At 40.5% G+C, this 21822-nt stretch overlaps 1 protein-coding gene across 1 annotated transcript; it reads left to right on the plus strand.

Annotated features, from left to right (window-relative positions):
• Nucleotides 1-272: 272 nt before the first annotated feature.
• On the plus strand, nt 273-14526 carry TMEM106B (transmembrane protein 106B). Its single transcript, XM_065666224.1, has 8 exons — nt 273-449; nt 3432-3653; nt 7241-7304; nt 8528-8687; nt 9537-9677; nt 9774-9823; nt 12054-12107; nt 12687-14526. The coding sequence occupies exons 2-8, from the start codon at nt 3434-3436 to the stop codon at nt 12823-12825; spliced, it is 828 nt and encodes a 275-aa protein (XP_065522296.1). The 5' UTR covers nt 273-449; nt 3432-3433; the 3' UTR covers nt 12826-14526.
• The last annotated feature ends 7296 nt before the right edge of the window (nt 14527-21822 follow it).

A 21822-nucleotide genomic window follows, 5' to 3' on the forward strand; every position in this document is an offset into this window, starting at 1 on the left:
GATGTGCAGGGGGCGAGAGAGCTCATACCGGGGGGCAGAGGAGAGAAAAGCTGCGGACAGAGGAACTTAGTGAGCGAACCCGCTGTGCCCCCGCCCCTAGCTGCGGGGAGGAGCTGCGCCGCCACCTGATTTCCCCTTCCTTACCCCCTGGGCCTGGGAGCACCCCAAACCCCCACCCTGGGCACGGCCTGCCGCCCGCGCACTGCTCCTGCGCGACCCCCGCTCCAGGACCGCGGGCGCGCTGCACCCAAGCAGGCCAGAGAACAGCGGCACCACGCACCGCCCACTGCCGGCGGCGGCGGGACGCGACCGGCGCGGGACCGCCCCCTGCCGTGCGCCTGCGCACGCCGCGGATCCGGGGCTTTAACGTCGGGGTTGCTGTATCGTACCGGAGCTTTGGGTCTTGTCGTTTCCCGGTGCTCGGGCGGCCACCGGCGTCTGCGCCGCAGGTGGGGAAGGTGGCGGCGGCGGCGGGTGGGGGGCCTGAGCCGAGAGCCGGGTGGAGCGCGGCCTGTGGCTGTAAAGCCCTAGTGGAGCCGGGCGCCGGGTGAGGGCCGCTGTCGCGGAGGTTTGTGGGCTTCAGCGGGGCCTGGTCGTGCTTGCGGGAGGCTACCCTCGTTTCTCCGCGCCGAGACCGCCGCCCGCCTGCCGGAGCATGGCCCTTCCGGGGCACCGGTAGTGGCGCCGAGCTTGTCGGGCCTTGTTCCGAACCCGCCGGTGGAAACTTTGCTCTGGCTGGACCTGCGAGGGAGCCCGTACATCTCCGGGGGTTGCTGACTCCTGTGTTCTTGGCAGCGCCAGCCTTACCGAGTAGGCCTTCCCCCAGGGACCGGTGCCTAAACGGGTCTTGAACGGTAGCGCTGGACGTGCCTCCCCCACCGAGCAAGTTTGTGGCTGCTAAGTCATTGCCTTAGCGTGCTGCGTCCTCTGTGTTGGAGGAGCTAGTGAGGTTCGTGGTTGAGACGCAGCTGGTGGGGAGAAGATGGTTGCGGTTTGCGACTCCGGTGACAGTATAGAAGTTGTCACGTATAAAGCTGCTATCTTAGAGCTATTACTGTTCAGTACATAAGTGCTGAATAAAAGAACAAAGTCTTCTTGAGATTTGGTAAACTGTGATAAGGTTTAGTGCTTGACTGGGAGGGGAAGCATGTTGGAGGAGCACATTTTACTTGAAGGTGGCTAAACAGTTCTATTTGTGAATTGAAATGTTTCTCCTAAGTTTCTGGCAGTAGAACAGCATTATTCTAGTTACTGAAGATCAGGTACAGTTGGTATTGGAGGCTATACCTGTATTAGTATTTTAATTAAAATAAAGGCTGTACTCTTGAAATGAGTTCCTAGTCATCCTTGCTTACTGCATTTTCACTGACATCCCAGTGTGATCTGGGAGAGTGTAAGCTCTTACCCTTTTGGAAGAACTTAAAATGAGAAGGTGCACTTCAATTGTGAGTGGGTGTTGTCACTATAGACAAGAGCTAGTATGAAATACACATTTATAGTGTGGATGTTGAATCCTCAGTATTCATAGAATCATGGAATAGTTAGGGTTGCACAGGACCTTAAGATTAGCTAGTTCCAACCCCCTTGCCATGGGCAGGGGACACCTCCCACTTGACCATGTTGCCCAAGTTCCTGTCCAGCCTGGCCTTGAACACTCTCAGGGATGGAGAATTTACTACTTCTTTGGGCAGCCTGTGCCAGTGCCTCATGACCCTCACAGTAAAGAACTTCTTATTTCTACAGAGTTGCTGCTTGTTCTGTGTTTAGTTGTTAATGTAAGCATAGCCTATCAGTAGAGCAGGTAAGGTGAATACAGTTGTAACTCAACAGGACTGGGGATTGATCGTTAAGCTTTCAGAGATATAACTCTGACAGCTATTGCCTACGCTGCAAGACTCAAGTTTTGTAGCTTAAAGGCTGTAGGTCAGTTACAAGGAGAACAGTAAGCAAAACCCCTATGTGGAATAATTGTCAATGCTGTCAACAGCTTTTCAGAAAATGTTTTTCAGTAGCTCAATTACTATAGTTTTCAGTTCAACCATTTCCATTATTGAATGGCTCCTGAACTTAAGATGTTCAAAAAGTGCTGTAGAGGCATAAGGACAAATAGTTTTCCTTCTTGTAAGGGTTTCATAACTTACATTAGAAAATAACGCTGCATGTTTGCTGGAACAGTAACTGTGACTTGTTGGCATTTTTTTCCTTTTCCTGTCTTAGCTTCACCTAGCCTTTGTGGCAATACAATGAGTTATTGTTGTGCTTGTGTTACCATCACCATACTTGAGATCTTTCTGTTCTGTATTCAGTGGTTGGTATAAAATATTCTGACTTTTTTGCTCTCTTGATCTTCCTCTTAGGGCTTCCTTTCTTGGTGCACCAGCATGATAATTGCTAGCAGCTGCTTTAAAAATGCCAGTTACAATGACAAAGAAAAAAGTTTTGCATACTCTGCTTAAATCATCCTATTCCCCAAGACATGGGTGAATTGAGTGGTTGGTGGCTGGGTGTTAAGTTAAAATGGGTTCCTGGAATGAACAGGAGAACTGATTGCTACTGCTGTACAGATTTACTTTTTCAACTTTGAATTTGTTTTCCACCTGTTGCAATTTAGAAAAATTAGAAGGGTTTCTACTTGCATCACTTGATTGCAGCCTTTAGTTTCATGTGTTCTGTGTTTTAAGGTAGCTTCGATGTCATGGCTAAAAAAACTACCGTAAGGAGAATACTTGAAAATTTACGTAGGTAGCAAAAATGCTTTTGTGGTTAATACTGTTTTGTTTTGTTTTGTTGTTTAACAAGTCTTTAGAACTGCAGCACATTGCCAGCAGCTATGTTAAAATAATTCCCATTTTTCCCTTGACTTTCCTGTGCATCTTTTAGGTTAAAGGGAGTAGTCAGTTCAAACACCTGAAGATCTGTATTTCTAGCTTGGAAACTAGTAGCTGATCCCATGTTCTGAAGACAAGTCCAACTTGAAAAGCTCATTTGACTTGGGTCTGTAGTGTGCGTAGAATCCACTGAAAATTGCAAACTTGCTTTCTAAAGCTGCATCTTGAAATCTTTTTTTTTATACGAAGATTGTGTATTGTGAAAGTCTGTACAATAACAATCCTTTGAAAAGCACAGCTAGACTGTTGCAACCTTTGCCAGCCATTGTACTGTTCTAACTTAAATGCCTCTTGTTGACCTCCCTCCAACCTGTATATACTGAAGTATCTGAACAAAGCTCCCAGTTAGTTAAGGTTCTTGCAACTTGGGGTTGACTCCAGCTTGACAGGCCTTAGTGATTTGCAGGTCTTAAGGAATCTGAACACAGGGCAACAGGAGTCTTGTCGAACTGATGGCCATTGGCTGACAGTTACCTGATGCAGAGGAATAAGTGCAAGCCAAATTTTTTCTTCCTGACAACTTTTTTCCGGCTTTTATTTTAGACATGGGAAAATCACTTTCTCACTTGCCTATGCGCACATGCAAGGAAGATAGCTGCAATGGAACCACAGTGTCTGATAACATGAGGAATGGCTTAGTTAACTCAGAATCACACAATGAAGACAGCAGATGTGGAGATGTGTCGCAGTTTCCCTATGTGGAATTTACAGGAAGAGACAGTGTTACCTGCCCAACTTGCCAGGGAACAGGAAGAATTCCACGAGGTGAGTTTTCTTTATTTCTCTTTGTAACCTATACGTTACTCCATAACCGTGTGCTGTTGAAACTGTAATAATCTATAACAAATTAATCTCCTACTTAAAATGACATTTTTCATCTTTTTGACTTTGTAGCTCTTAAGCATTTTGTTATGATTATACTAAATGAACAAAAAAAATTGAAGCAGCTTTGGCTGTTACTTGTTGGGTTTTCCTTTGTCTGTACAATGCCGGTGTGTTCTTTGCTTCTCAGCTTTTAATTTGCATGTAACCCTAGCTCTTGCAAGTTGAATTTGCAAACCTTGATTTTTGTGACATTTTATTATGTCTTTTTTTTACTGCCTATTTTAAGCTATTTGAATCAATTTATAATTCTGCAAATGCAGAGAATTAAAAGTAGGCCTGTGCTACAACACCATTTCCCTCATTTATAGTGAATTTTCTTGCCCTCACTGCTGCCAGGGCCCATCAATTTCCTTTACTCTCACTTGGTCCTGTCTGTCCCTGCTAGGCAAAGGACCCCAGCTGGGTGTTGAAAATACAAAGGATCTCTGGTGGCCCTGGAAGGTAGTAGGCTGCACAGCATTCGTCTTCATGCCTGTTTTGTTTCCTAGCTGCCCTCATCCTTTGCTTTTCCTGTTAATAGCATATATTCTGCTTTATTTGTGCTTCTCTCATATACAGTAAGCCACCAGAACAGCTGTTTAGGAAGAGACCATTGAAAGCAGGATAGCTGAACTGGGCAAAAAGAGAGTGGCAAATGTAGTGTGCCAAGGCACTCTACATGTGCCAGCCTGCTTCAGCTGTAAGATCTTCCCTTTGATGGCAAGGAAGAACTGATGAGGTTTCATGCTTGGAGCTGCTTTGCTTTCGGCAGATCTCTTACCTAAAATAGATTATTCAGTGTAAAAGCTCTCAGAACTGATTTTTGACCAGTAGCTTGTGAAAATTGACTGTGCCATGTTTTCCTTGTATGTGTGCTTCAGTCAGATCAGATTCTGGTATGGTTCACAAATACTTCTGTCTTGGGTGTGAATAAGTGGCAGGAAGCACAGGGTATTTAAACAGTTGTAAATACTGTAAGAGGCTTGTAGTTTAGCTGTTAAACTTCATACTATGATGCATTCTTTGAGTACCTCTGAATTTGGCAAATTTGAAATGTGGAAAAAAACTACACAACTAAAAATTATAACTGAAAGACTATAGAGAAGGAAGTTTGTTCTGTTAGCTTGCTAACTTAAAATACTTAGTATCAATAGCAAGTCATACTCAAAATAGTGCTAACTAAAATGCAGTAATAGCAGGATTCTTGTGTTCAGAAGCTTATTTCTTGTGACTGTAGGATTCTTGAGTGTAATACTTAAACAAATGTGAGATAATATATCAAATATCTTTCAGTAACTGTTAAAAATGCATGTTGCCTGTACATTCTAATGAAAAAATGTAGTTAAAGTTAGAACTTTAAATGAATTATAAGAGCAGTCAGGGCTGCCTTTTTAATTATTCCTCATATTTTAGGAAAAAAAAAAAGGGTTTTTTTAAGAGGGGAAAATTAAATTTGCTGCATGACTAGTAAGGAAGACTGTAACACCTGATATGAGGTTACCCAGTTTTGTTACTTGGACAGCTTTAAATTTTCATTATGACAAACAGCGGGAGTGTGCAGTCTTGTTCAAAGCTTGAAGATGCGTTGTTGAAGCTGAAATGAAAATCTGTTTTAAATTGGTAGTGGCTTTTTAGGAGGTTGATATTACATACTACTACTGGCTTGGCATGTTTTGCTCAGCTTAGTGATTCAGTATGGAATCACTTGTAAGCGGTTGATTAGCTAAGTGATAATGCTGGTCAAATGCTGCATTTGGCTTAAAAAATGCAAATATGACTTGGTTTTAGAATCACAGAATGGTTTGGGTTGGAAAGGACTTTAAGATTATCTAGTTCCAGCCCCCCTGCCATGGGCAGGGTCACCTCCTACTAGACCATGTTGCCTAAGGTGCTGTCTAACCTGGCCTTGAACCCTGCCAGGAATGGAGCACTTACTACTTCTTTGGGCAACCTGTTCTAGTGCCTGACCACCCTGTTTTAAGTTTAAACCCATTACCCCTTGTCCTGTTGCTACAGGCCCTGATGAAGGGTCCCTTCCTGGGCCCTTGTAGGCCCCCTTCAGATGTTGGAAGGCTGCTATGAGAGCTCCATGCAGCCTTCTCCAGGCTGAACAACCCCAACATTCTCAGCCTGTCTTTGTATAAAGGGGCTGGAGCACCTCTCATCTTCCTCATGGTCCTCCTCTGAACTTGCTCCAACAGCTCCATTTCCTTCTTATTTTTAGGATGCCAGAACTGTACACAATATTCCAGGTGAGGTCTCACAAGAGCAGAGTAGAGGGGCGGGATCACCTCCTTCGACCTGCTGGTCACGCTCCTTTTGATGCAGCCCAGGGTATGGTTGGCTTTCTGGGCTGCAAGCGCACACTGAAGCTGGCTCATGTTCAGTTTCTTGTCAAACAAAACCCCCAAGTCCTTCTCCACAGGGCTGCTCTGAATCTCTTCTTTGCCCAGTCTGTAGCTGTGCCTGGGATTGCTCCAACCCAGGTGGAGGACCTTGCGCTTGGTTTTCTTGAATTTTATAAGGTTGGCATCGTCCCACTTCACAAGCGTGTCAAGGTCCCTCTCTCTGTATGGCATTCCTTCCCTCCAGAGTATCGGCCGAACCACACAGCTTGGTGTCATCAGCAAACTTGCTGATGCACTCAATCCCACTGTCATGTCACTGACAAGGATGTTGAACAGGATCAGTCCCAACATCTTTGATTTGAGGCCTTTTTTCTTCAATGAATGAATCTCAGTTCCATGTTCTTGTACAACAAATAGAAAAAGCTATTCAGGCAGATGTAGTCCATGTATTTTCGACAACTCATCTGTGCTTCTGTTCTTAATTTCTGCTGTTGAGATAGCCCCCTCTTAAAAATGCTGTCTCATGAAGTACCTAGTTGCTTGGAGAAATTCCAGTAGATACTTTCAGATCCTTTTTGACTTCCAGGGTGCTGCAGCTCAGTCCCATGAAAAATGGCTGTGTATACCAGTGATTTCCAGAATGCAGTGTATGTATTGCTTATGTTACCAAAGACACCCAAATTGATACTTCTTTCTTTTAAACAAACTTGACCTCTGCTTTTCAGAAAAGTACATGCAGAATGCCTTCTACATCTGTTCCTGCTGCCTGAGCTTCTGAGTGTTTTGTCCTGTGACTTTATATGGTATGGCATAGAGAGCTGGAAGCTGTTATTCTTGAGGAAATGGTGCCAGAGACGTGCTGCCTCCTGTGCATGTATGCAGCACAGGGACAGAATTTGTTGCAGTTTTGGTTTTTGTGGACTTGGTGGTTTTTTTTCTTCCATCTTGCGTAAGCCATGCTCTATTTTGGAAAGTAACATAATACAGTAGTATTCTACTTGGGTCATTGTTTGGAATGTAAATATTTATCTTTAGTGTTTATTCTTTGGTGCCATTAAGTCCTAATGGACACTCTGAAGTAGCTGCAACAACACTTATTCTTTGCTTGTTTAAATTCTGAAAGAGTGTTTTTGTTTCCAGGACAGGAAAATCAGCTGGTAGCATTAATTCCATACAGTGATCAGAGACTGAGGCCAAGGAGAACGTAAGTCAATAGTTAGCTGTGATACATGAATCTAAAGTTAACTCTTCTGGTTCAAATTCAGCAAATTAAAAAAAGGAGTGATAAGAAGAATTAAGCAAAAAGTTGTTGGAATGTTTATTTGCCTGCAGTACTAAAAGAACCCTGCTCGTGAGTACTATCAGCCTTAACTTCTAACCCTTGGAGAGTTATTTATTAACGGGTATGCATACTCCTATGAGTATGTCTTACAAAGCTAAGTATGCTGTGTTATCTCTTCATGTAGATACTTCATCTGAATGTCTACAATAGTTAAGTATTCATCAGTCTTTGTAGCATCTTAATTATCTGAGCAGATACATCTTCAGTGTTTAAAGTCTTGAGTAAATTGATAATTTCCTTGATAACTACAAAATAAGTCATCTGGAAATTAATTTGTAAAGCTCTGAGCAGCTAGCAAAATAAAAAAAATTATCATTCCCACACAGCATATTTAATGTTTTTTTTACAGGCTCTACTTAAAGGTTTAATTGAAGTGCTCAGGGCTTCTTGTTCGAACACTTTCTATTTGTTTAGGGGTTTTTTACTTCTAATATTTGTGTGTTTCTGTTGTAAACAGGAATGATTGCCAGTAACTTGTAATATTGTCCTGGATAATATATCTGATGCTCTACTCGTACAAATTTGAGACCTGTTACTTGTAGTGCTCTAATTTTGTGAAAACCAGAGCTGCAGTGGAGCCTTTTCCTTAATTTTTTTTTTTTTAATTACACAAACACACCTTCAACACTAGGTTAATTATGAATTTCCTGTTCCTTAGCAGGAGTCTGACAGTTTCCTGGCAGTCTTATATGTCAAAGAATCACATATAAGATGTATAAGAGCTTTGTTTGTAAGAGTCCTGCAGAATGGCAACAGTTCTGCTATAAACAAATCCTAAGAGGAAGTGCTTATGTTTCAAAGTATGTAAATATTTGCCCTTCTGTTTTCCTCCAAGTTACAAATGTTGGGATAACCACATGTTTTGAAACTTGATTCCTGATGTATATGCAAAAGGAACATCTTGGAGACATAGATGTGAAGTGCAGCATAATGGGGTTTTTCCCCTCTTGAGCACTAGTGGAAGTTAGAGATAGGGAGCATGACTAGTCAATACAACTAATTCAATCTATCACTTAAAAGAAAATAAAATGAAATTATTGTTTAATATGCTTTTGACTCTAAAATGTCTTCTTTTTTCCCTCCAGAAAGCTCTATGTGACTGCTTCTGTAACTGTATGTTTACTACTTTCTGGGCTGGCTGTATTCTTCTTGTTTCCTCGCTCAATCGACGTTGAATACATTGGTGTGAAGTCAGTTTACGTCAGTTATGAACGGAGTAGTCGTATAATATATCTCAATATCACGGTAAGTCTAGCTGTCTGTTTGGATGTTTGTAATGGGTAAGTGCAACAAGAAATACTACTGCAACAGTTTAATATGCATAGAAATTGTGGTCTAGCTGGTAAGCCTAGTAAGTACCTTAAGAAATACAAGCAGATATAATGACCAGCTGAAAGAATGTAACTGGACCTGCTGTGGCTGGCTCCTGTAGCTATAGCTAATAGAGCTGAGTTGCAAGCTACCACTGGGTCTTCTATTTTCATGGGAACAGTGAATTTGAAGTTCTCTGAATTATTTTTGGAATATAAGTGAAATGTAATGTGTGTATGTGGGGATGTTACTAAGTGCTGTCCAGGTACTGTGCATCTGTCAAAACTGGTTTTGAGGGAAATTCGTTTTTTATTCACCTTAAGACTCTAAAGTTATTTTTTTCTATATGTTTCTTGACTTCTTGGTAATGCAGTCAATATAGAAAACCTAAAGACACTTGGTAAAGTTCCTCATTTTAAATAAAGCAAGGCAGCCATGGGAGAAGATGGTCCTGTGATAGCTAAATTTCCTGGAAGCAGTAGTTGAGGATAGGAAGAAATGTGTTCTTTGCAGTGGAGAGTAGTCACCAGGGAAGTTGTACAGAAGTTTGTGCAGCTCAAGATTTTAACAAAAAAACCCCAAAAAGAGGTTAAGTGGTTATGTCCTGTGTCCTGTGTGTTACCGTGTTCCCCTGTGCCTCCAACCCCCAGTCTAGAAGGTAAGAATATACTTGCACAATTTCAGGTATTACTGTCTCAAGCGCAAACTTCAAAATGTGGGCATATCAAGACACACAGAATGGATAGCTGTTAGGGTTTTATGTTTGGTTTGTTTGTTTTTCAGAGCACACTAAATATAACGAATAACAACTATTATTCTGTTGAAGTGGCAAATATCACAGCTCAAGTTCAGTTTTCAAAAACAGTTATTGGCAAAGCACGGCTAAACAACATCACCAACATTGGTCCTCTGGATATGAAACAGGTAAATGGGATAGGCTTTCAAAGTTGAATACATGTTAATCTTCATATATAAATACTCATTGGTTTTTTGTTGATTTTTTGTTCTTTTTTTTTTTAGATTGACTATATGGTGCCCACAGTTATACAAGATGAAATGAGCTATATGTTGTAAGTATACTCGTTTCTGAATATCACATGGGTCTCATTAAAAATTACAATGGTGTTAAACCAAATTTTTTTCAAAGTCAGCAGAAATATATTCATGGAGATGTGTCATTTTCTTTGTGTGAGTTTAATAGTAGTTGAAAAGTAGTTAAAACATGGTTATTTCAATAGTTGCACATAGTGCCTTGCAGTACCTGGCTCTCAGCACTCTGAATGGTATCTCTTATCTCAGTGTGTTAGGCCTTGGAAAAAACTAGGACATGCTGTTTTGGAGGGCAGAAATGCAAGTGTGTTCCTCTCACAAGTTTTCTAGTAACTTTCACACTAATATCTGTGATGGCAGGGGGAATTTGTATTTAATTCTTTTCAAATTAAAGGCAAGTTTGTATTTCTTTTTGTCAGACCATGTGTGCAGTGGTAATTAGTGTTTATGGCCTGTCTTTTATCTGGTTTTATTCAGAGCTTCTGAAGTTCATTTGACCGACAGACTGTTAGCTCAAGTATATCTTGCTAACAAAACCAAATGTTAGTTCTCTCACACTGAAGTGCAGACTAAACAGAAACAGTTAACTATTGAGACTTCAGGTCTGTGTGCAGTTCCAGTGGATCCCAGCCCCTCTGTAGGGGAGAACACCTTACAGCTTTTGAAGTAGAATAAATTGAAATAGGTATGAAATAGCAAACTGGGCACTAACTTTAAATAAGCAGGAAGTGTACTTCTGTCACTCTTAAAAACATGTAAGTTAGCTTTGTGTAAACGCTGACTCTTTCAAATTTGCTCATCCTTTGGATGCATGGGGAATAGATAAATGTGGCCTTTGTAGAACTCCTGCTAATACTTATCTAATCATGCTTTTGATGCAGCAGTGCGTTTAAATTTATCATGGTAGATACTGTGACCTTAATTTCAGTAATGCTGTTGAGAGTCTGTTCCCAAAACTAGCTGCAACTTTTACCTGAAAGGTGACTAACCTTAGGAAAACCTGAGTGAGTTGGATATGTAGAGAGGCATGAACAGGCAAGAGCCTATGGCCTGCATTGAATGGATCTCGGGCTCTTCTGTTATAGCTGCAGCCTTGATAGTAGTGTGGAACAAGGATGTGCTTGTTGGTTCAGCTCAGAGGTGGATGGTGAATTCTTGGAACAGAAGCAGAGAAACTGTCATGTGTCAGTGCCAGTAGTCTTCCCTGGAGACAGCAAATGAGCTTCCTTTGTTTGAGCACCCAACTGATGCAGCTTCACCTGGTCTTAGTGGGGTTTTGTATTTTTTCACTGTTTGGGTTTTTTCTCCACACAAAAATACTAACCTTTCCAGTGATTGCTGTGGTAGAATCTTTCTAACACAGTCAGTATTAGTATTAGTATTGTGGGTTATAGCATCAGGGGTTGTGCAGTATCACACTTCAGTGTTTCCCCAGCTAGTCAATTTAGGTCTTAGTTAGGCATTAACTAGTGAGTTGTTTGGATCCTGGAGCATACATGTCCCTTAAAATCAGCTTAGGGTGAATACAGGAAATCTTGGAGTCCTGAAGTATCTGCATAGAATCATCTGGATTCAGCAGACCTGTATGATGAAATCAGCACCATACAAGGCATTTCCACGCATTTATTTTGGAGAGCTGGCTCAATGTAGAGTTCAACTTCTGTGTAGTTTCCTAGCTACTGTTTTCTGGTTTGTGCTGTGGTGTGTTTTGGAGTTGGGATTTTTCATTTGGTTTTTTTGGTTTGTGGCTTTAGGTTGTGGGGTTTTGTTTTGTTTTGTTTTGTTTTTTTTTAATTTAGAGTATCAAGAAGTCAGCCTGCTTGGAAAAAAAGTGTGTTGGTGCTGTACCTCTGCTTATCAGCTGGTATGTGCTGTTGGGTATGAGCTGGCTTTGTATTATGTCACAAGTTGTCTGTATACTTCAAGTTGTCTGTAACTTCAGTTAGATTCTGAAAGATGGAGTGAACTGTGTTTCACAGGACACTTGTGCTGGCAAGCATTACATGTAAGCAAGCACATGGGAGAGCAGACCATGTGAAAGCAACACTATGCGTATAAAAGTAAACCTGGGTGAACATACAGTCACTGGTGGTGTTTTTCAACAAGTGTTTTTGTTGTCATTGCCAGCAACTCTGTAGTCTCTATATACATAGGTAGCAGAATTTCCAGTTGAAGACATGGTTCTTACTTTTCAGATAATTACCTGTAAAAGCTTGATGCAAATCTAACAATTGTTTTTCTTTTTTGCAGTGACTTCTGTACTTTAGCATATATCAAAGTGCATAACATAGTAGTGATGATGCAGTAAGTATGGGAATTTTGTTGGAAACAATTTTAAAAACCATGTAATTCTAATGGAAATATTACTCAAATACATAATTCTGGCACCTCTGCATCTTAGAAAATGAAATCATCTTGCTTTCTGTTGTAGTAGGTTCATAGTTCTTGAAACTGAACTGTGTCTTTGGACAGGTTCTGGTGGTGTAAAGACACTTGAATAGACAGAGTTGTTATTACTGTATCTGCTCTGCAGCTTGGCCGTAGCCATGGCTGTACTAAGGTCTCAGATACTTTGAAATTAGTTTGTGTATCAGCCACTCTTCAAAAGTTGTTGAGATCTTCATGAAGCATTACCATCTTCCAGGAGGGGAAAGGGTAGGAAGTCTGTGCTCAGAGAACTAAATGTCCTTCATTGAGAAAATCTATTGTGGTAAACTGGTAAGCTAGTATTGGTTTTAAGTTTATTTAAAACTTACTTTTTTCCGAAACGTTTTCCTTAAAAACCCTAATAATGTAAAAATGTTGACCATTAAAATAGGAAACTCAAGCCTTTTACAGAAAACTTTCTTCTGTTTTGTCTCTTTTTTTTTTTTTTTTTTTAAGAGTGACAGTGACATCCTCTTACTTTGGCCACTCTGAGCAGACATCCCAAGAGAGATACCAGTATGTGGACTGTGGAGGAAACACAACCTACCAGCTGGGCCAGTCAGAATATTTAAATGTACTTCAGCCTCCGCAGTAAAAGCACCTGTTGGTTAGTGTGGAATGACTGCTGATCCTTGCAGAGATCCTTTGAGTAGGACTGGTACTACCTGAAGGGGAGGATGTATGCATGTGAAGCATAGCGAACATGATGACCTGTTCACTTTAGATGCCAGGAGGGAAAAGGTGCAAAATGTACATAGATGCACTTGTTAAATGTTGTGTTTTCCCCTTCTGTTTGCTTTCTGTTACTGTAAGCACTTCTGTCATGTGGTGGGAGGGAGAAGGGGAATATCAAATTCTTGAATTGAATTGGGACCTTTCCTTACAGTGTGGTACATCAACTTAGAGTAATCATGTGTATGTCTGTGTTTAGGTGAAATGTGTCACTAATGAGCATTTTAGAAAAATTGATACTCATAAATTTTAAGTTCATACTTAAGTTCTTGATATTCGACTATTGAAACTGGCAGTATTACTACTTAAGTAACAAGATTACTTTGAGGTATCTGGCTGTTAGATTTCTGTTAGTAACCCAATGGTGATAGTTCTTTATTTTGGGGTTCTGCTTTTTCTTTGCTATACATGATTAGAGGTGACATGCAGTCTGTGAAAGCCAGGAAAGCTCTCTTGGATGACACTATACTTGAATGTGCAACTTCCAGAATCTGGCATCATTTCATTTGTATTCCCTCCTGCTACCTCTGGGATTGTTGGTGTTAAAGTTGAGTTTAAAAACAAAACAAAACCCAACCCCCCAGAGTCATTACCGACAAAGGAAAAATTCCAGACTGTAGTACATGAATGAGTGAAGACTTAGTGTCTTTCTACTTTGATTTTTAGTAAACTTCTGAGTTTCAGCTGTTGATTAAAAATCAAGAATGTACAGTTGGAACTAGGGGGCATACTGTTTGAGCACAGGTTTGGGCAGCTTGTAAATTTTCCTAAGTTTTATTGGTTTAATATACTATATATTTAAGCTACTTGTAAGTGTTAGTATTTTGGGGTGTGCATATTTAGTGCACAGGCTCAGCAGGCAATGCAGTAGCCACCTGAATCTCCAGAGCACTCAAAATTCACATCAAAGTTCTGTAAGGGAGAGTAAAGCAATTCTTTCTGTAAATGTAAATGCTGATGTAATCATGAGACTGACTTAAAACAAAGCTATGGAATAATTTCAGTAGGATAGTTTGCACAATGAGAAATTCTGGGGTTATTATCAAATGTGGTGGTTGTAAATATGGGGTCCAAAGTTGCTTGACTTCTTAAGACTGGCTCTTGTAAGAGTCAGGTACAAAACTTTTTAATTAACTAGATCAGAATTGTTTTATTTCTAAATCAGATCAGATGCAGCTGTAAGAAGGTACTATTGAGACTGTTGCATTGTAATGAATAATTTTTTTTAGTAGATGTTGTGGTTTTTATGCTGCCCATCTCCTGGAAATAAGCTATATAAGATGAATTATCAGTAAACACTATGGAAAAACGCTGCTGAATAACTTCTTGCTACTAAAAATCTGTTATGCTTCAGTACTTCAGTGAAGGCACATGTCTTTATTACTCTTTTTCTTTCTTCTTCATTGGCCTTTCTTTGGTGGACCTAATTGGGTGGGTGGGGAAAAGAATTTTGATGATGTAAGACTGATTTAAAAGAAATTAGGTAACATACAAAAAACCCCTCCTCTGTTTGAATTGCTTTGAGCACTTACTCTGAATGTCTATTAAAGATTTTGGAACCCAACCTGTCAGTTTCATATAATTATTAATAACATGAAGATGCCAGCTTTTGGTGTTGGAGAAGTGGAACTGGAATGTCAATTCTGATTACTTACTGTAGTTATGTTCTGAAAACTATTGTTGAATCTGTGTACTTAAAAGGAAACATTCCTTATTACAGCTTATAGCCATAAAGGAAAGTAGTTCACTACTGGCTCTACTCTTCCTAGAGTATAGATGAGGTTCAGTCTTGTGGCTGATAAAAATGCATGCAGAACCTTGTCTGCTAGTCTGAAAAGATACAGGTGATAACTAAAGACCAGGATAGTGGGGAACTGGCTAGAAACAGAGAGGTAAACACTTCTGTTATCTGCTGTAAAAAGATATGCTTATAATGAAGATTAGGGAAAGAATTCTGATTTAGATCATGTCAGATCTGAAGATAGCCAGTAAGTGATATGGTTTTGGGGGTTGTTTTTTGTCTCTTGGCCTAAGTATTTGCACCTAGAGTTTTTTTTGTTTGCGGGTGTTTTTTGGGGGGGTTTGGTGGGTTGTTTTTGTTTGTTCAGTTGGTTGTTTTTTTAATGGAAAAACAAGAAAACAGGTTTAGGCAGATACTTTAATTTTCAACAATTTTTTCTTCAAAGGATAAGAGGTAATCCAAAGTAACTGGAATGGCACAATGATAAAAGTCTTTGGTGACAGTAATGAATGCTGCTAGAACAAGCATGGTGGGGGGAGGTTACACTATTTATGCAGTGTTCATATTCAAACTGGTCTTTGAAAGTTTGGCAGACATGCTGAACAAAATACATAAATCTGTGGCTCTTATGTTGCATTAAATCATTGGTATTGGCTAATTTAAAATAAAGAATTATGAGTTACTCTTCCCATGTAGGGGAAGATACTGTCAATGTCTGTCATCTGGGATATCTAATGGATACAAACTTTAACACCATCAGTTTGTGGTAGACATCCTGAATGTGACTGAGCTCTTATGTTAAAGGGTAGGTAAAGATCTTATTGATGAATCCTCAAATTAAGTCAGTTACAGGAGAATCAAAGGCTGAAGGTTCTGCATATGCTTGTATGTCCTTGAAAATGCGTCAGCATGTTACTAACCAAACAAGACAAGTATTTGAATTTGACTGATTTTAATAATAACATCTCATCAGGTAAGCATCTTTTTGAGTAATTAACTTAGGCTTAATTTTTTCTGTAACTGAGCTTGGAAACATGCTAAGGAAGTAACAGAAGTCAGTATTAACTTGTGTAACTTTGTAAATCAGCTATGAGAATAGGTCCAAGTGACAGACCTGTAATTTTATCACATCTATTTATCTTGATTTTAAAATTAAAAAGGCAAGCCTTTCAGCTGCCTCTAAATCAGGAAGTACAGATTCTCTCCAGAAGGTCAGCTTGACGAATCATAATTTTGGTTTGTTTTCCTGTGTATAAGATGGTTTCTGAAGGACTTCTGAAGCCATTTGTATTTCACTTGTAACTTCCCTGTAACCTTATAAAATACATGCATACTGCCATTGTAGTGTTGTGTTCCAAGGGATTTATTTCTAGTATATTTCTTTCTGTTTGAATTTCCCTACTAAAACCTTGCACTTTAAAGTGGAAGCTCTGTTACTTGTATCTTAAAATAGTGGTCCAGAAGTTGCTGTGTAATGGTACCATTGAAAACCAAAATTTAATGTATTCTCTATAGAGTAACTGTAAAACTTCAAAATTATGACTTAAGGTAACTTAATATTGAACACGTAAATGTGTAAAAATGGCCATTCTCCATGCCCTGGAGAACAAAATCATTTTACATTTTAAATATGATGCTTTAAATATGAATGAATGAATAAAAGGCACCAAACAAAAGATCTAACCACCAAGTACCACTTGGAGAGATGTAAAGGCAGGTTCTGTTACTAAAAGATATAGTACCTGACACTTTTGAATTCCTGGTGTGGGAGAGAGCTCATTCGTGATTTGTTTCATCATCTTTGATAGAGGATAATTACTTAATCTTGTGTGAAGACAAGCACAAGTGTCTTGTGTGGTATAGCTCTGAAGTTTTTAATGCACTTCTGATGTCTGCATGACCTTGATATTAACATTGTGGTGTTTATATTTTGCAGCCTTATGTTGGCCGACTTAAGTACATGCCTTAGTTGTCTTTGCCCTGGATTGTCCTTGAAATTCTAAAAGTGAATAAATGTTTTCATGGCAGTATATTGCAGACATGGCTGGGCTTTTCAGCGTGTGGTATATAAAGCTAACTATTTCAGCTCAGAATATAAAGTCCTTGAATTGAACTGTTAGCGTCTTTTAACCATCTGACTGAAGTGCTGTGCCTCCTTTATGAGGGTACTTAGAGTACTGTGAGTATGAGAGGGATATCTAGATTCAGAAAATCTTAAAAGAAAAATAGTGTTGTTAGGCAGCATTTAAGGCCTTTTTCGTTTGTTTGGTTTTTGGTGGTGATTTAGTTGTGGTTTTGCTTTTCTTCCCACCCCTTGGACCTCTAGTGGGCTCTCTGTTCCCAAACAGCATCTTCTGAAACAGGTGACTTGTTTCAGAGTTGGGCAGCTACATGAAGCTTAACATCCATTGGAATGGACTTTAAGAGATAAGTAACATTAGCAGTCATACGTCTAAGAACTAATTTTTTTACTTGCCTAACAAGTGCCACAACCCTTGCAATGCTTCCAGGTTTACTGTTAACTCTGAAAGGGAAGAATAAGTAATGTAAGTGTGACCAATGAACTTCAATAATGGACTACTTGCAACCAGCAAAATATTTGTTAGTGCTTGCTGTGATCATGCCAAAAAAATCTAGACTTCTTTTTTTGGGGGGTGAAGTAATAAAACTCAAGTCAAAACCCACACAAAATGTGTTGAAAACGGTAATTTGGGTATGGCAAAAACATCCAGTGTTTTTCTACTTGAGAAGTCACCTTCATGCTTTTACCTTTAGCTGGAGAATTCTAATCGTTACCAGAAGGGTAGTTTGGGGTAGTTGGTTCTGCTGCCCTACAGCTTTTGCCATATTGCTTTTCTGCCCCTAGGCAGGCCTGTTGGACAGGAACAGTTGTCTGCCAAGGAATCTATACAAATTCAAGCTAGTGTTGGGTCCCCAGTGCAGTGTGAGACTGTTTGGTGGCAGTAACATACTAATCTTCATACTGTCTTCTTCCACCAACCATCGTATGGGTCTTATCACCTGGATGCATACCATTTTTTGGTACTGAAACTGCTTTTGCTTTGATGAGGAGGGGTACTTAGTGCCAGTCATGCAAGTAGATTATGGTGCCTGAATATTTTGGGTCTGACTGTCAGTGATTTAGTTTGGGTTTTTTGTTTAAGGAAGCAAACTTAACCACTGTTAACATCCACTGCACAGAGTGTCCATATAATTGCTTGAGATATGTATAGAAATACTAATGAGTTATAACTATTTTTGTAATTTAATTGTAAACTGTTGTGTAACACATCATCTCTCAACTTAAGCATGATAAACTCCAGAAGTCAAGGGGCATTTGGGAATGACTTGTAGGATACAAGCTATCTTAATATAAGCTAACTGGGACAAGGGATCTTGTTATTTAGAGGTTCAAAATCTGGAGTTGACTTCATAATGAATATATATTTCTAGACATGGTTGACTCAAAGAATGATATTAAATTTTCTATCAAAAAAAGCTTGGGTTGTGGTTTGTTTTTTCTTTTTTGTGTTGTGGGGTTTGGTGGTGGGTTTTTTTTTTTTTTTTTGGCATTCCATGATGTGAAAACTTTGCACTTTTTTTTTTTTTATACTATTCTTTTTGTGTTAAGTCTGTAATAAACTCCAGTATCTGAAAGCTAAGCACCACCTGTGAGTAAATGTCTGTTGTCTGACTGGACTACTACAGTAACTGAATTAAAAACCCAGGCTGGTTGACCCCAGCCAGCAGGTGAGACAGCCACCACCTTTCTAGTTGCTCATACACTCTTCCCTCTGGTGGGATGATGGGTCAGGATACAGACAATTTAACAGGGGAAGCAAAGCTGTGTGCTCAAGCACGGCAAAATATGAAGTTTATTTCCTGTCAGCTGGCAGTTGTTTACTACAGGAAGACAAATGCCATAATGCTGAACTCCATCCTCCTTTCCCTGAGCTTTTATTGCTGAGCATGATCCCATATGGAGTATCCCTTTGGTCAGCTAGGGGCCTAGCCCCTTGACCATCCCCAGCCTATTCACTGCAGAGTTGTGGGAGTAAAAGAGGAGGAAACAATAAGAAAGGAGACCTAGGTGCTGTGTGAGCACTGCTTAGCATTAGCCGAAACACCAGTGCATTATCAGTGCAACAGACCCAAGAGACCTGGTAATGTCAGAAACCTCTGCAGCATTTCAAAGCTCTCCCTGGCTGGCTGTGGGTTGCTTTCCTTTTCCTTCTCAGTTTCATACAGCTGTCTATGTAACAATGACTGAGCATGTCCTTGGGATGTGTTCTTATGCTAATGTGTTAACCTGAGAGGACTTCGTGTGCACTAGTGATGAATGGCACTAGTTGCCTTCCAGTGTGAAGATGATGTCTACCTGGCAACTTAAGGAATACTAAATTGCACAGTTAATTTCGCTACAAGTCTCTTGGTGTCACATGAGGTAAAGATCCATCTACATCCTTGTTTTGATTTTTGGGGTTGTTTTTTTTTCCTTTTCCAGGAATCCCTGCCTCTCATGCCTGAGTGTTGAGATTCCTCACTTGTGGTTCCTGTGTATGGGTAGCAGTTGCCACACAGTTTAATGAGCTGTCATGGGCGCTGTGGAGCTGTCCCTGCTCTGTAATGGAGCTGCTCTTTCATAAGCCAATGAATCACCTAATAAAGTAAAAATAGAACTTGATTAAGGAGCTTCAGCATCACTGTAATGTAACATCTCGCTGACTGCCGTTATGGGTGCCTGAAAGGCAATGATGTGTATCATTTCTGAGAGATTTTTAGGAAGTAATACTTCTAGCAGCCCTAGCCAATATAGTTGAGGTTGAGAAATAAATGTTGTTTGCCTTTGTCTGACTTTTCTTCTGACGACCACACCACAAGACCGGTACTGGTAAGAGGAGTGATGAAAGGGTTACCTCAACGGATGGCAGTGTTTAGAAAAAGAACAGGTAAAGACCTACTGGTGTGCCTTTAATGAGTTTAATGAGGCTTATGTTCTGCTGGAGTGTATCTGCTTTTTTAAATATGTCTTCAGTAGTTTAGGTTTGGGGAATGTTGGTGATTGTATTCAATTGTTGGTAGATTGAATTCACCCGTCATTAACTTGTGCACAAATTTGACGTTCAATGTATTTAAATTTGACATAGTTAGTGCAACTATTTCACTTTCTCTGCTGACACTGGCCTTGTGAAAATTTTCATCAGATAGATACACAAGGAAATGTTAAAATAAGCCTTAGAAGCCCAAACTATTGCAGATGATGGATTCTAAAACTCCTGCCATCCAGAACCACTTCTGTTTGATGGCAATCCAGAGATGGAGCAGAGTTGCTATTTCCACACCATTTTTAATGTGCTATGTGACCGGATGTCTCTGACTTCCCTCTGAAAGTTTCATGGTCAGGAGTGTATCCAGACTTTCTACCACCCTCTGTACCATGCCAGGATCCAGCTTCTTCAGTACTGATAAATATTCTTGGGGGTCTGGACTGAAGTGCTGACTTACAGACTTTAGGAGAGCCAGCAGATTTAAACCGCTGATTCCTGGAAGCAAATGGAGCTGTTCTGTGGTTATAACCCTGCGTCTTGCTCCTGCAGATGGTTACGATGCTTGCCTTTAGTTTGCTCTCACTAAAAATGCAAAAGGCCAGAAGGAAACTGTGACTTAGAAAAAATAAATGTGCTAATTTTTTGTTGCATGCAGACAACTACACTGCTTGACATGCTAATACTTGAAAAATCCTATTTAAACTGAAGGCTGGGTTCACAAGCAAGGGAGGAATTCAATTTCCTTCTCAAAAGAGCAGTGGAAATGCTGAATACAACTCAAGGTTACCTAGTAACCTTGAAGAGACCAGCTAAACCCAGGGCTCTTGGTTTAAAAAACAGAACTAACTCCCTGTCCCCCAAGAGACCCACCTCCCCCCAAAAACCCCTGTTCTTCCCTGTTACTGCCAGTTGATTCTTAGATTTAACTGATTGCTACTTACAGTCGGAGGCTACCCAGTTTTTATTCTGGTGCAGCTTAGTCTTTATTTTTGGATATGGAGCCCCACTCTGTGTTGCTGGTGTACAGTGCTGCTTTCCCTCAAGAGGTGGTGCCAGGAGTCTGCAGCATGTGCAGGTGGCAGCAGCCACCCCAGCAAGGTGGATGCACCTCAGGGGATGCTTGAGGAGCTGAAGAGTGTTCCTCGAGGAAGGGAACTGTGTGAAAAGGTTATTTCTGCCTCCCAGGCCTTCACCACCCTCCCTGTCCCAGTGTTTCAGTGCAGCGGGGAGCAAAAATAACCTTCCAGAAAAGAGCAGGGCTGTCCCAGTTAAGCTGTTTGGATGAAATGGAGGTTTAACCTAAGAAATCCAATGTATGACTTCCATTCTGAATGTATCAAATAGTCCTGTTTGGAGGTCTGTTTGGGATTTGAAGATGTGAGAGACCTGAATATGTATTAGCTGAGTAGCAGTGAGAACGCAGTGTTGATGCTGACATGTTTAATTCAGTGAAAGGTGTTCGAACAACCCTTGCTTGTCTCTGTGTAGCTGCTCTGGGCTTACCAAACTCAAAACCTGTTTTTTGAAATCTAAACTTTGCTTTCTTGCTGTGGACTCTGTCCCGGGAGCACGTAGGATATTGTTGAAGCAGCTCAAAGACCTCCGTCAGACAAAGATCACTGTGCCCTTAACATGGCAACGTGATGGCTTTAAATGCACATTGTGTTACACAGTACTAATGTGGGAAAAAACCCTTTACATTGTGCAAATGCACCAGTGAGTTGTGGATGTGAAACACTGCCTGGCAGTGTTCAGGGCCAGGTTGTATGGGGCTTGGAGCAACCTGGTCCACTGGTAGGTGTTCCTGCCCATGGCAGTGTATTCAAAGTATATTCAAAATCTTCAAAGTTCTCAAATGCTACTGCAAATAGCCTGGTGGGGGAGCAGAAGGTGCAGGAGAGAGGGTGTCTCCTCTACAGGTTGGGGGAAAAAAACGAGGCGGGGCGGGGGAAGAGGCATAATTGTTAATAATTCCCATTGCATGGCTCCCAAAGTATAGAGGTAATGACTGCCCTGAGAACACATACCAGGTCAGTTTCATGATCAATAATTCTATCCTATTACAAGCCCC

This window comes from Lathamus discolor, chromosome 2, assembly GCF_037157495.1.
Source record: "Lathamus discolor isolate bLatDis1 chromosome 2, bLatDis1.hap1, whole genome shotgun sequence".
In the NCBI taxonomy this organism is placed as follows: Eukaryota; Metazoa; Chordata; class Aves; order Psittaciformes; family Psittacidae; genus Lathamus; species Lathamus discolor.